Below are 14,681 nucleotides of genomic sequence, written 5' to 3'. Positions count from 1 at the left end.
TACATGTCAAACAGAGCATGCTATGGGACCATTCCCCAATAAAAACCCTGGGTACTGAGTCTCTAGGGAGCATCCCTGGTGGATAACATTTTACACATGTTGTCACAATCCTTACTAAGGGAGTTAAGCGCATCCTGAGTGACTCCACTGGGAGAGGACTCCTGGGAGCTTGGACCTGGTTTCCTTCAGATTTCTCCTCACGTGCCTTTTCCCTTTGTTGATTGTGCTTCGTATACTTTCACTGTAATAAATATAGCCACACGTCTGACTATATGCTGAGTCCTGTGAACCCTCCTAGTGAATCATCAAACATGGGGGTGGTCTTGGGGACCTTGCAGCGCACAAGCCAATGTTTTCCATAACTCATTTCACTGCCACTCTCATTGACTGTATAAAAGAGACAGTAGGAGTAAACCAAAACAGCATGGCCTTAAAAAACCAGCATGATTTAGATGCTGACTTAGCTGCTAAGCTCCATTACTTCTCTGAGGCATGGTTTCATCATCTATAAAATAACTGGGCCAATTATACTTACTTTGTAAGTTTTCTTTTTTTTTTTTTCGGCTGTGCTGCATGGCTTGTGGGATCTTAGTTCCCCTACCAGGGGTTGAGCCTGTGCCCCCTGCAGTGGAAGCACAGAATCTTAACCTCTGGACCCCCAGGGAAGTCCCTGTAAGGTTTTTACAAAGATTTAGCAATAATAGTACAAGAGGTCCATAGTATACACCCTTTAAGAAGGAGCTATGATTATTTTCCTTCAAGTCTTTTGGATAAGATGGAATGACCAGAAGGAATTCTATGGATCCAATTTTGTGTATCCATGTAGCAATGAAATTAATTGTATGGACTAAAAAGTCCCAATCACGGCTTCCCTGGTGGCGCAGTGGTTGAGAGTCCGCCTGCCGATGCGGGGGACGTGGGTTCGTGCCCCGGTCCAGGAAGATCCCGCATGCCGCGGAGTGGCTGGGCCCATGAGCCATGGCCACTGAGCCTGCGCGTTCGGAGCCTGTGCTCCGCAACGGGAGAGGCCACAACAGTGAGGGGCCCGCGTACCGCAAAAAAAAAAAAAAGTCCCAATCATATTGGGACTTGTGAGCAGATTATTTTTCCTAGGATCTGTGTAGAGCTTCTCTAACTAAGGACTTGCAGTGCGAATTGTGTGGAGAGCAAGCACGGAAAAAATATGTTTTTACTCATCCTCGGCTTTCAACGCATGCTTGGCTATTCGTCTCTTGCTTTTGGGGTCCTGCCTACTCCACTGATTTCTGGGCCCTGACCTCTTTCTTGCTGCCAATGCGCACTCCTTAGCTCTTTGTTGGATGTTCATCTGTTCCTCCAGCTGCACCTTCTTCCAACCACGAGTTCACACATGACTCATTCACCATCATTCACTTGGTCCTATATAGAGGATCCCCACTGAGACTTCTTTCCTGACTGTGGCCCCAGCTTCAACCCCTAACCAGCTTGTAATATTTGCTCTTGAATAAAGTATATTTCACTTTTGTGGAAACAGTTATTAGGCAAATATAATTCCAGTCAGTGGCAGCATATTTGGAAGAAAAACTCATTTATGTTTATTTATTCTTTTTGTCCCTTGCATCCAGAAGATGAACACAACACTTCTTAATGCTGACATTGTCCCATCTGAAATACCGTAACTAAAAGGTTTAAAGATGAGTTATTTCAAATCTCTTCAGCAATTCAAATGAGGTGGATTTTTAGTATATACTAGGGTAGCTGCCATACAAAGCAGCCAGTGTCTGCAAGGAGTTGCTTTATGGCACATCGTTTTCAGAAAATAATCATTAGTCTTAGATATCAAGGGCGAAATATTTAAACAAAGACATTTGCTCTGTATTTCTCAATCAGACATGATACAATAGTGAGGGCACTGCATGAGGAGTCAGAGGGCCTATGTTTCAGTCTCTAACTATAGTTAAGTGGGTAAGAGCCTTTTCCCACCTCCACTTTTATCTAGGTAGGGCTGAGCTAATAGTACTTGCCAATAGAATGTGAGTGGAAGTGATTGTGCCACTTTCCTGCTAACGTGACTTTAAAGCAAGCATCCGGTCTCCATGCTATCTTCCCCAGCTCCTGGCTGGATGCTGACACCCAGGATACCCTGGAGGCCACATGTTGAAGATGGTAGAGCCATTCTCATCCAGAGTTCCTGAATGGCCACACAAATAATCAGTCCTTCCGTCTTATCAATCAGGAACATTTGCACTATGTTAAGCCATTGACATTTTGAGATTTTTGTGTTATAGAAGCTAGTATGTCCCTAATTAAGTTGTTTCACTTCTTTATGCCAATATGTTTGGGTTGTTATAAGGATTAAATGAGTTAGAACAATGCCTGACACAGAATAAATGTTCAATAAATGTTAGCTATTAATATCACTACCTGCTCTGATGCTAGCAGGTTATGGGTCATTGAACATGTCAGTTTCCCTGGACCTCCATTTCTTCAACTGTAAAACGTAAGAGTCATGCTTGGACTTCCCTGGTGGCGCAGTGGTTAAGAATCCGCCTGCCAACACAGGGGACACGGGTTCGAGCCCTGGTCCAGGAAGATCCCACATGCCCGGAGCAACTAAGCCCGTGCGCCACAACTACTGAGCCTGCGCTCTAGAGCCCGCGAGCCACAACTACTGAGCCCGCATGCCACAACTACTGAAGCCCGCGCGCCTAGAGCCCGTGCTCCGCGGCAAGAGAAGCCACCGCAGTTAGAAGCCCGCACACCATAACGAAGAGTAGCCCCCGCTCATCGCAACTAGAGAAAGCCTGCGTGCAGCAACAAAGACCCAACACAGCCATAAATAAATAATTAATTGATTAATTAATTTTTTAAAATGTCATGTTTAATGACCATATTTCCCAAAGTTTGAAATTTTATAATCAGAAACCTCTTCAAATTGCTAAGAAAAAATATTATCTTAACCCATGGAAAGTGGCCAGAGGATGAGGGAGAGGCATTCAGAACATCAGATAAAGAGGGAAAGAAGGAAAACAGAACAGTCCAAAGGATGCCGAGAGGGAAAACCACTATTTAAAGAGAAGCATATTTTCTTTTTGACATTTATCCATCAATTCTGAAATAAGCTTCAAAGAGAAGATTTACAAACCGTGCTGTGTCCATGAGACTTTCATTCACACCCAAATGAATATCTTGTGTGGTAAGAAAACAAGGGTGTCCTCCCAGAAGTGCAAAGCCTACAGTAAAAGAGAGAGAAAAAAGACATTTTGAAAAAAAGAAAGTAGCCAACAAAATTGTGAGCAATCAGCACCATCTCAATTGAAAAGTCAAAATCTTTCAATCTCACCAGCCTCTCTGATAGGGAATTCCCAGGGAAAGCATAATGAGGAACGGAGAGAAGTAGATGAAATTTTCTGTACCAGCGCTTAACTCTCCTTCAGATGTGTGCCCATTTCTCCACCCTCTTGTTGAGATCTTGGCAATATGGGGCATGTTCTCATTTGGAGACTATACCTCATTTTTATTCTTTAAAATATATAATGATGTCCACCAGGAAAATGGGAAAATAAACTATAGTATGGGATATCATGGATTACAATGGAGTACTATTCAGTAATAAAAAGGAATGCACTACTATACATACAACATGGATGAATCTCACAAGCATTATGCTGAATGAAAGAAACTAGACACAAAAGAGTACATAATGTATAATTCCATTTATATGAAGTTCTAGAATGGGCAAAACTAACATAGAGTGGCTGAAATTAAAGCACTAGTTGCTTCTGGAGAGGCTGATTGGCTGGGAAGGAGCATTGGTGAACTTTCTGGGGTTACAGGAATACTTTATACCTTGACAGTTTGTATGTTACAAACCCATATACGTGAGTATATGTATTCCTCAACACTTATTGAACTGTACACTTAAGATCTGTGCATCTTCCAGTATATAGATTATAGGTTAATTTTTTTAAATAAATTTATTTTATTTATTTATTTTTGGCTGCATTGGGTCTTCGTTGCTGCACACGGGCTTTCTCTAGTTGTGGCGAGCGGGGGCTTCTCTTCATTGTGGTGCGTGGGCTTCTCGTTGCAGTGGCTTCTCTTGTTGTGGAGCACAGGTTCTAGGTACGCGGGCTTCAGTACTTGTGGCACGTGGGCTCAGTAGTTGTGACTCGTGGGCTCTAGAGCGCAGGCTCATGTGGCACACGGGCTTAGCTGCTCCATGGCATGTGGGATCTTCCAGGACCAGTGCTTGAACCCGTGTCCCCTGCATTGGCAGGCAGATTCTTAACCACTGCACCACCAGGGAAACCCAAGCCCTTAATTATTTAAAAATTGAAAATAAAGTGAGTATTGAAATGGCAATTTCAGGTCACTAAAAGTCAGCAAGATCAGAAGGTCATTCAACTGCTGTATTTATCCTCCAACCAAGACAGGGCTAAGTACCACTCACATACTGCCCTCACCACTTTTCAGCCCTCCATGGGATGTGAGATTATTGCAGACATCTGAGCAGATGAGGATGGCTCCTTCCCCACCCTCATAGCACATTCCATGGGTCTGGGGAGGATGACACAGAGAGAGGCCTGCCCCAAGCCATAGCTAAACTCTGTGGTAACAAGGAGAGCCCTTTTACCACATGCCCTGAGGCAAAATTATGGGAAATGGTGACATCCAATCAGAACTTTACTTTCTCATTTGAGACAGGTTCAATAGGCAGGCTTTCTTAGATATACAATGTAAAGGCAAATAAGTATAATTACAAGATAGAGACGTGCCTGAGGAATTTTGCAAACATTACTTTTTTCCTCCTTATTGTAATATACCTACTTTGTCTTTTGGAAAATATGCAACAGTCACAATTTTCTAATCCTACTTGTTTCCCATGAGAAAGGAGGAAATCATTAATCTCATGGTGAGTTGGGGGACAAAGAGTTTTAGACTCATGAAGGGGAATTTGACCCAAAGTCTCATGAAACAGCCCACTGAAACCTTAATGCAATTTGAATGTGGATAGGTGATATTAACAAACCATTTTTATTAGGTATGATAATGATATTGTAGCTATACAGAAAATATTCTTATTTATTTGAAATATGCATACTGATATATTTTGAGGTAAAATTTCATTGTAGCTTTAATTTAATTTAAAGTATTTTCACTAACTGGGACTTCTCTGGCAGTCCAGTGATTAAGACTCCATGCTTCCACTGCAGGGGGCACGGGTTCGATCCCTGGTTGGGGAACTAAGATCCCGCATGCCATGCTGCGTGGCCAAAAAAAAAAAAATTTCACTAAGAAAAATGAACAGATAAATCGAAGAAGGCAACATATTAACAGTTGATTGATGTAAGGGGTATTGGGGTGCTCATTATGCTAATCTTTCTACTTTCTGTTCATTTGAAAACTTTCCTAAGTAAAACAATAACAAAAAATCCACGACAAAACAATTGTTCTCATTTCTGTTACTACATTTAAAAAATAATTATATTCTACCTATTTCATACTTAAAAGTATTCTCTTATAAATGCCCCGACCAAATGGTTTTTTAGCTACAGGTCACTACGCTCTGACTCTAGCGATGACTAGTCACAGAGCACTACCAGGTGATGGCAGTTCAGAAACTTTCTTCCACTGAATCCTTCACTCTGACAAAGAGCATATTAGATATTATTATAAGAATTTTATAGACAGGAGTTTTGAGAGTCAAAGAGTCTAAAAACTTGTTCAAGATTGTTTTTAAGAACCTAGAGCTTTCTCCTAGGAGAGCCAGCCCCTAAGCCAACTTACATTGGGATCTACAGACGCAGGACAACATAGTGGAACTAGATTCAGTCTTCATCTGAAAATCAAGCAGTTTGCCTAGAGCCCTAAGATCCCTTGCAGATCTGATGTGCTACATCCCAGGTAGAGTGAGAGAATATGAAACACACAAACAGTCCTACTTGCTATGGGCCTTGTAATAAAGAATCTGACTCAATTTATGATGTTTGATTGCTGCCCACCATCACTCTCCCTTCTCCTCCCGCCCTGTGCACGGGCATCTTCACCCCAGCCTCACCCCACAACCACAGTAAAAGCACAAGCCATATAATTTTCCTGCTCTCTAATGCCACTTTGGGACCAATTTTGGAGCTAGCCCTACTCTCCCCAGAAAGCCACGTTATATGAATAGTAAACCTTTTCATACCCTCTTGGTGCAAGTATGTTATCCTCACTGTCAACAATCAAACCAAATTTTGGTGGGAGGCACATCTTGTCTCTGTGGAGTGACCACAACAGGTCCTAGCCTCATGGCATGGTTCTAAAATTTATTCATTCATTCTAAAAGTATGTGCCTGGTGCCGTTCTAGGCACTGTGAAAAGCATTGTAAACAACAAGGTACAAGTCCCTGCCTACCTGGAACTTTCATTCTAATGGGGGAGAGATAGATAATAAACTGAATGAGTAAATTAAATATCTTGTATGTTAGATGTTGACAAGTGCTACATAAAAAATAGAGCAGGGAGGGAGGATAGGCAACGTAAGGAATAGGAGTTATCATTTTAACGTGGTCAAGGAAGCCGCATTGAAACATACAAGACAGTGGGAAGAGCATGTCTTGAGGGCCTGAGGAAGGGTCATGACTGGTGGATTCACGGCACAACAACGAAGTTAGTGTGGAAGGTATAGAGTGTGTGAGGAGGAGAGTGATAGTTGGTGAGGCTGCAGAAGGAAGGTGGGGAGGAAGCGACAGCTTTGACTTTTGTCTGAGTGAGACGGGAAGCCATCAGAGGGTTGGAGCAGAGGATGACATGATTGGACATATGTTTTAATAGAACATCCATAGTGGGGCAAGGGCAGGAGCAGGGAGACCAGTCAGGACACTTGCAAAAATCTGGCTGAGAATCGATAGCTTGGACCAGCATAGTAACCACTGAAGCAATGAGAAAATGATTGTATTCTTGATATATTTTGAAAGTAGAGCCAGCACTCAGTTGATAACCTTACTTCCCACCTCAATGAAAAAAATGGTAACAGAGAACTTCCAGATTCCATCACCCCATTTCCATACTTGTCAGCATCTGTACCCATATGTTCTGCTTCCCTTCCTGTTCAGCATAGATGAACTTTCCATACCCCATGTATGAACTAGAAGCCATGCCCCCTCACCTACTCAAGAATGTTGCTCTACCAACTCTTCCCTTTCTCTCTTACATTACCTGTATTGTGAATAGGCTATTCTAATTTTTTCACTCATTAATTTTAAAAATGCAAACTTTCTCTTGTCCTTATTTCCCTTGCCAGGTATCCATTTAATTCTTTGCTCTCTTTGCAGCCAAACTCTTGTTTTTTCTTTCTCTCTCCAGTTCCTCGTCTCATTTTCTTCAAATCTATTCCCATAAGTCTTTGGCCCCCCAACATGGCACCAAAACTCCCCTCACCAAGGTTACCAATGACTTTCACATTGCTACATCTAGTGGCCATTTCAGTTCTTATTTTTCTTGACCTTGGAGCAATTAACAAAGTTGTTCACCGCCTTGTCCTTGATAAACTTTCTTCGCACACCATCCAGGACACCACACACTCTTGCTTTTACGTCTACCTTGGTAGTTGCTTCTTCTCAATCGCCATTGCTGGTTCTTTCTCTTTTCCTTTACCTCTTAATGTCGATGTTCCCCAGGGCTAGTCCTTGGTCCTCTTCTCTCCGTCTACACTTATTTCCTTTATAATTGTATCTGGTCCCATAGCCTTAAATACCATCTGTATGCTGATGACTCCCAAGTATTCTAGGTCAAATTTCATTCCCCTACTCCAAACTAATACCCAGCTGCCTCTTCAACATCTTTGCTTGTGTGTCTAAAAGACATCTCAAACTCAATACTTCCAAAACTGAACTCTTGATTTTCCCCTCCATCCTGCCTGACCTGCTCTATCCTGCTCCATCCTGCCCACAGTTGCTCAGACAGAAACCTTGAAGTCGTCCTTGATGCCTCTCTCTTACCTGATACATCAGGAATCTTGTTGGCTCTCCCTTGGAAACATATCCCGAATCTGGCCCTCCTACCCCTTCCTCTGCCACCACCCTGGCCCCAGCCTCTATGTACTATAGCAACCTACTGACAGCTTTCCCTGCTTCTATCTCATCTGCACCCCCAGCCCCGAAGTTTATTTTCAACAGAGCAGTCAGAGAGATCCATTTAAAATGCAGGTTAGGTCACATTCCTCCTCTGTTCAAAACCCTCCAAAGATTTCCCTATTGTACTCAGAGTAAAAGGCAAAGTCCAAATAATGGAGTACATGTTTCTCCCTCACTTCCAGGCAGTCTTCTCCTTGCCGAGAGCGCTTATCACCTTCCAACGTGATATATCATCCACTTAAAATGTATTATGTCTATTGTTTTTCGTCTGTGTACCAACTAGAATGTCAGCTTCATGAAGGCAGGGATTTACCTCTCTTTTTTTCACTGATATATCAATCTCAGGAACCTAGAATAAATACTGGTACATAGTAAGTATTCAACAAATACTTACTGAACAAATGCAGGAAGGATTTTGACTCTGGAGAGAGGACCCGTTCTTTTCACTTGCAAACATCTCCTAATTTTGTTAATGGAATTTTCTATTACGTGTGAAGTGAGCTAATGCGATTTAGTGACGATTATAATCACTAATCACTCTTGAGCCCTTAATCTATTTCTAAACAGGGAAAGTCACCTAAACAAAAATGAATACTGCACATTCATCAAGAAAGTATTTACGGTGCACCTACGATGTGCCTGGCACAGGGATGAATGCCATTGAGGGTTGGGGACTGTGGAGGAAGATTTCAGAGGAAGTTTAAGGCCTCCTGGCAAGTCTGCTTGAAGTCATACTCTTACTTTGACTAGAAGTCATTTTGCTGTGACAACCCAGGATTTGTTTGTTGCCTTTTCATTTTTCTCTTTGTGCTATAACGAAGATTCCCGTCAAGCCTGGACTTATGAGGTAGGGATAGGAAGAGAGGTTACAGAAAGTGTTAAGAAATAGGAGTGGAAGCTGTGAATGAAGAATGTTGCCCTGTCAGCACACAAATGATGCTGTGGGCTATTATCAGCCACTACCACCGCCCCGAGGGTGAGTCGTGAGGGAACTCCCAATGGAGACAAAAGGGCTGCCCACTGCCAAGCCCTCAGTCACTACAGCTACCCCAGCAGTGCACCCTGAGGGGACTCAGGATGGGAAAGAATGGGATACTGGCCCTAGATAATTAAGGTGCATATCAAAGGAATGATTTCCATGAGCCCAGATTCTTGCTTCTTCCCATACATAAAAAAGTGCTAAATTCAGTAACTTGAGATGTCTGGTTTTCTTTCATTAACGGTAATTTTTTGATGTTCCGACGACCTGGATTTTGTTGCAAACACCCCTGTATATCCTGGTTCCTCCCTCACCTCTTCAGAACAGTCCCTCAGAGCTACCTGAGAGGCTGCCTTCCAGGCTTAAGTCCTCAGCAAGTCCACCGAATAAAACATAATTCTCAACTTTTAGGTTGTGCAATTTTTTTCAGTCGACAAAGCCTTCAGCAGTTCTTGAAGAAGATTAAACGGGAGGACATTGCTTCTAAGAAGGAATTGCCTCTGCAATTTTTGGTCACCGATCGAAAAGAAGCCTCAGACCCCAGTCCAAAAGTACAGGTCAAGCATTCACCAGTTCATCAGACATGGATGGCATTAAGTGGTTCTGGAAGGTGTCAGAGGTTCTGAGAAGCCACCAGGAGCTGCCATTGCTGAGGAAAGGAGGACAGCTGGACGGGTCTCTACTCTCTCTTCACTCTTCATCCAGAGGAGTTTGTTTTTATCTGTTTCACTCGTTTATGCGTACACATCAGATATTTTTGAACAAAGATTTCACCTGTTAATATCATAATTTCTGTCTGGGAAAATAAAAGTACATCTTATTTTACTGTTTCTTTTCCTCACAGATCTCTGCAAGCTTTGGAGGAAGGGTTATAAATAGAATTCACGCTCTGGAAATGTAAAGGCTCTGAGAGCTCTTGCTGGTAGAACTAAGGCAGCTATTAACCTCTCTGTGCTTCGCTTTCATTCCTGCAGCATAGTATCACGTTTTTTATATTGCCACCTCTGTAAAGATGATGAATTTGAAACAGCTTGGAAAGCACGAGTTTCCATTTCACCTTGAAAGTCAAATACCAGTGTTAAATAATGAAAAGAACCATCTCGTAGGATGCCCTGTGCATTTTTCCATCAGCTGCCGCACTTACCAAGATTAATAAATGTATCCACCTATCTGCTCAATTAATTTGCAATAAAAGAGTATAGTCATCAGTAGACACACAGGAGAATTGTACAGTTTGGCAGGCAGGCATACACAAAGAGTGGGTGAGGAATGAATAAGCTACAACTACACACACAGCAACGTCGATACAGCTCCCAAACATAGTGCTGAGCAAAAGAAGCCAGACACAAAAGAGCATATGCTGAATGACTCCATTTCTATAAAGTTCAAAAACAGCAGAACTAATCTGTGAGGTTAGAAGCCAGGATAATGGTTACCCTTTGGGGGCGGAGCAGGGGTTGGGCGGGGGGAGTAGCAACTGGAAGAAGATACAAGGGAGGGCTTCTGGGTGCTATTCACATCCTATTTCTCTATCTGGGTATTAGTTACAAGGATGTGTTTACTGTAATAATTCATTGAACTGGACACTTAATGATTTGCACACTTTTCTCTAGGTGTCTTACATTTTAATAAAAATATTACATGGGCAATTAATATGGCTTGATTTGGGTGAAGAATTTTTTTAATTAATTTTTATTGGAGTATAGGTGATTTACACTGCTGCATTAGTTTCTGCAAAAAGCAAAGTGTATCAGTTATACCTATACATATTTTAGATTCTTTTCCCATATAGGTCATTACAGAGTATTGAGTAGAGTTCCCCATGCTATACAGTAGATTCTTATTAGTTATCTATTTTATTGGGTGGAGAATTTTATTTTGTCCCCCGAGATAAGTATAAATGCTGCTGTATCTTTGCAACTCAGGCCTGGGATGGAAGCCTCAAGGACTGTCCTCTGAGGATCACCCCATCCCAGAGGCTGACACAAATCTGGGGTAGCAATTGACAGTTTTAATTACATCCTGTTTTCATTCTAAATACCAAGGTAACAGGTTTTGATGAAAAATTGTGTTAACCGACAACCATTAAGATGCACATGTACACAGTAGAAATGCTCTGCCGTGTTGGGGGTTGAGGTTTACCATTTCTGTACGCATTTAAATCAGCTGCTTACTCTGACTGATTCTCCTACTGTTGAGTTTGGCAGGATGCCATATGCAGTGAGACCCATGGGTATTTATTGAGGATAGTGATGAATATTCTGTGAACCATAACTTTTTATGGTCATATGTTCCTTTTCTCATATATTTGTTATAGTTTGTAATTTTGTGCAGATTTCAGAGCATTTTTTTTTTTGGCCTTGCCGCACGGCATGCAGCATCTTAGTCCCCCGACCAGGGATCAGACCTGTGCCCCCTGCAGTGGAAGCGTGGAGTCTTAACCACTGGACCGCCAAGGAAGTCCCAGAGCATTTCTCTATAGAAAACCATCATTTAACAAAACGCTTAATGCGACCTGTAGAAACAGCTTTATTGGAATAAAACATGACTAATAAATGTCTGAATTAAATTAGACACTTAAAAATACATTTAATAATAGCTTCTAATCCTGGGTCTGCCATTTATTAGCTATATGTCTGTGGGCCTTTTGCTGAACCTATTTCAGCCTGTTTTCCTCAGTGGTCTCACCCTCATGGAGTTGTCATGAGGACTAAGTGAGATAATCCCTGTAATTAATGTAGAGCACTTAGCACAGGGTCTGTACCCAAAAGCTTATTAAATCTTCACTCTTGGTTTTATTAGTAGCTTAACTACCACGTGATATGTGCATGGTAAAACTGATCACTTATTCAGGGGTATTTAAATCGAAAATAACATTTGAACAGAGAAACGTGGTAGACAACACTAAGAACCAAGAAAAAATAATCTGAAAGAAACTTAAAATTGAGAAATTTCTATATATTAATCGATTCTTTTTTTTTTTTTTTTTTGCGTTACGTGGGCCTCTCACTGTTGTGGTCTCTCCCGTTGCGGAGCACAGGCTCCGGACGCGCAGTCTCAGCGGCCATGGCTCACGGGCCCAGTCACTCCGCGGCATGTGGGATCTTCCTGGACCGGGGCACGAACCCGTGTCCCCTGCATCAGCAGGCGGACCCTCAACCACTGCGCCACCAGGGAAGTCCATATTAATCGATTCTTTTGATGACTTCAAAAAAGAACACCTCTCTTAAGTACTAATGATTTTAAAAGATGATAACCAATGTTGAAAAGGAGCAGAATTTCAGAATTACTGACTGGCTTATGCAATATTCATTTTTCCTTTACTAAACGTCAATGTCATTGTGACCTTTTAAAGAACCCAGCTTTAAAGAGCAAAATGTTCTCAGCAGTTTTCTTCCTAGGACTTTAAAGATTAGATGACACCTTATATGTTTCCTTTCTTCCTCCTTCCTTCTCTCAAAGGGCAAGGGGAGTGCATTAGTAAGAACAGTAAACATGAGATCTGAATCCTGGTGCCAATTTGTATTAATTGCATGAACTTAGCAAGTCACTTGATCACTCTAAACTCCATTTTGTTATGCATTTGAGGCACCTCATTGCTGATCATTACAAGGCAAGAATTGCATGAAGTAGTTGTTTGCTTCTGAACCCTAGAAAGCTCTGATGCTTGTAAGTAGGATAAGATATGCAAAGGATCAACCAACATGTTTTTGTTTGTGGTACCTTTTCCTCAGTCCTATCCATTTGCTCATTTGGGCAGTCATATTATTGATTCAAGGGAGGTCTGAGGGAGCAGAAATGCAGAGAGAAACAAGAGGTGATGTATGGCTTATGAGTTTCAAAACAGACTTTTTGAAACTCATTACAGAGATCATAGTTTGAGAAAAAAGAAATTTTGAGTTTCAACAGCTTAGGATTTCAGGCACAAACAACAGACTTGAAAGAATACGTGGATAGTCAGAGCCAGTTTTTCCTCTTGCTTTATCACGGGGGAACTGGAAGGGGAAGAAAAGCTGCAAGAGCGAAGAAGCAACAGAAATAGACTTTTGACACTGTACCCTGCTGTCGGTCCCCCAAGCCAAGGACTGAAGGGTGGGGAGCATGATGGAAATTTCAGATGAGTTTGGGGAACCCCAGAGCTGAGATCACCTGTGTCTTGCTTTTAAGACAGCGTTCTAGGAGGGAGCAAATGTTCTAGAACTGCCTAGCACCCAGAAAGAGGAAGGAACGATAGAGTAGAGAGAGCCTTGCAATATCTCTGTGCCCACTGTGGCGTGCAGAGCCGCCAAGAGGTTGAGAGAGCCAAACCAAGAGATAGCTCAGATCCTGTGATCAGAGTAAAGCAAACTCCACAGTAAATGGGAGCCAGTCACGGTCAAATAGGTCTGGTCCAAGGTTCAGAAGTCTCCGCAGATTTCAGCATAGCCATGTGATGATGATGTCCTGATGACCAGTGACCAGATCCCCATAGCTCTTAGATGCCTGGACATTGAGATACTCTCCAGGACTTAACCATGACTGTGGGGAAAAGGGGAAGAGACCCTAAACTGACACAGTAAACACTTTTTAAACAACTGAGGATTGCCTAGCGTTGCAGAGATTGTTTCCATCATCCAGCAAAATTGATACAAACAAGGAAAAGTTCTTTACATGTTAGAAAAATACACATTTCTTGCTGACATGAGTTGGAGGCCTGAGAATTTATGCCCACTGACATTCTGTACTGAACATGAAGAATTATTTGGGACTTCTGCCCAAGTCCTCATGGAATCCCTACAGATGAGACTCAGCCTTCTGCTTGCAGCTTCTATGAGAATTGGGAAGAGCATGCAGAGGCTTGCACTACCCATTCTCAGTGACAATGTTTGCCCTTTGTTGTTGCCAAAGAGACAAACAAATGCCCCCACTGGGCTACTCCTCCCAGGTCCTCACCCTCTGGCCCCCTCTTCAACACAAGTCCAAGTTTGTCTACGGACTCACCTGTTTCTGTGGACAATCTTGTTCGAGTACTTCTTTTTTCAAAAATCATGCCTAAGGACTTTCCTTGCAGTAAAGGCAAATACTGAAAGTCAAGGACAAGAATACAATTAAAATGAAATATACATTTTATATCCAATAGCAAGGATTACGTTTCAAAACTTATTCTTTACATTATCAGAAAACGTAGAATAATTAACACTGTTCCCAAACAAGTGTTCAGATGTTATTTAAACAGTGAATTTAAAGTGTTTTTTTTCATGTTGTATACAAATGGGGGAAGGGAGCAGGAACTCCCACAGCTTACTGACACGTAATGAGAAAGTAGTATTAGTTGCTCTGGGTTCAACCTGAACATTTGTTCCAAAGTTTATTAATATTTCATACTGGAGCCATCTTCTTACTTAAATCCGTGAAAACCTCTACCAGTGTTCAATGCCCTTGAAGATGCTTGGTTCAGAAGTGTTTTCTCAGCTAGGAATGTGCTTCTCTGTCGCAACGTGGGGTACTCAGACTCCTAAAGATGAAACTCCAGAGTTTCAGCTACACTTTCATCACGCATCCTTGTGAGAGTGCAAAGACTTTGTTCCTAGAAGTCATGTGGAAACAATCTGGAGAGTTTGGGT

At 42.0% G+C, this 14,681-nt stretch overlaps 2 protein-coding genes across 3 annotated transcripts in view; one reads left to right on the top strand and one right to left on the bottom strand.

Annotated features, from left to right (window-relative positions):
- Positions 1-14,681, top strand: part of RPGR (retinitis pigmentosa GTPase regulator) — a 267,450-nt gene that overhangs the window by 153,569 nt on the left and 99,200 nt on the right. The window lies entirely within an intron of this gene.
- Positions 1-14,681, bottom strand: part of OTC (ornithine transcarbamylase) — a 57,541-nt gene that overhangs the window by 33,707 nt on the left and 9,153 nt on the right. Inside the window, exons 3-4 of the mRNA XM_027091335.1 lie at positions 14,059-14,140; positions 3,125-3,212 (exon numbers count right to left, since the gene is read on the bottom strand). Coding sequence (XP_026947136.1) covers positions 3,125-3,212; positions 14,059-14,140 — 170 coding nt within the window. The remainder of the gene's footprint in view (positions 1-3,124; positions 3,213-14,058; positions 14,141-14,681) is intronic.

This window comes from Aethalodelphis obliquidens, unplaced genomic scaffold, assembly GCF_003676395.1.
Source record: "Aethalodelphis obliquidens isolate GAN/ISIS:26980383/991018 unplaced genomic scaffold, ASM367639v1 scaffold71, whole genome shotgun sequence".
NCBI lineage: Eukaryota > Metazoa > Chordata > Mammalia > Artiodactyla > Delphinidae > Aethalodelphis > Aethalodelphis obliquidens.
This window is presented reverse-complemented; position numbering and strand designations above follow the sequence as displayed.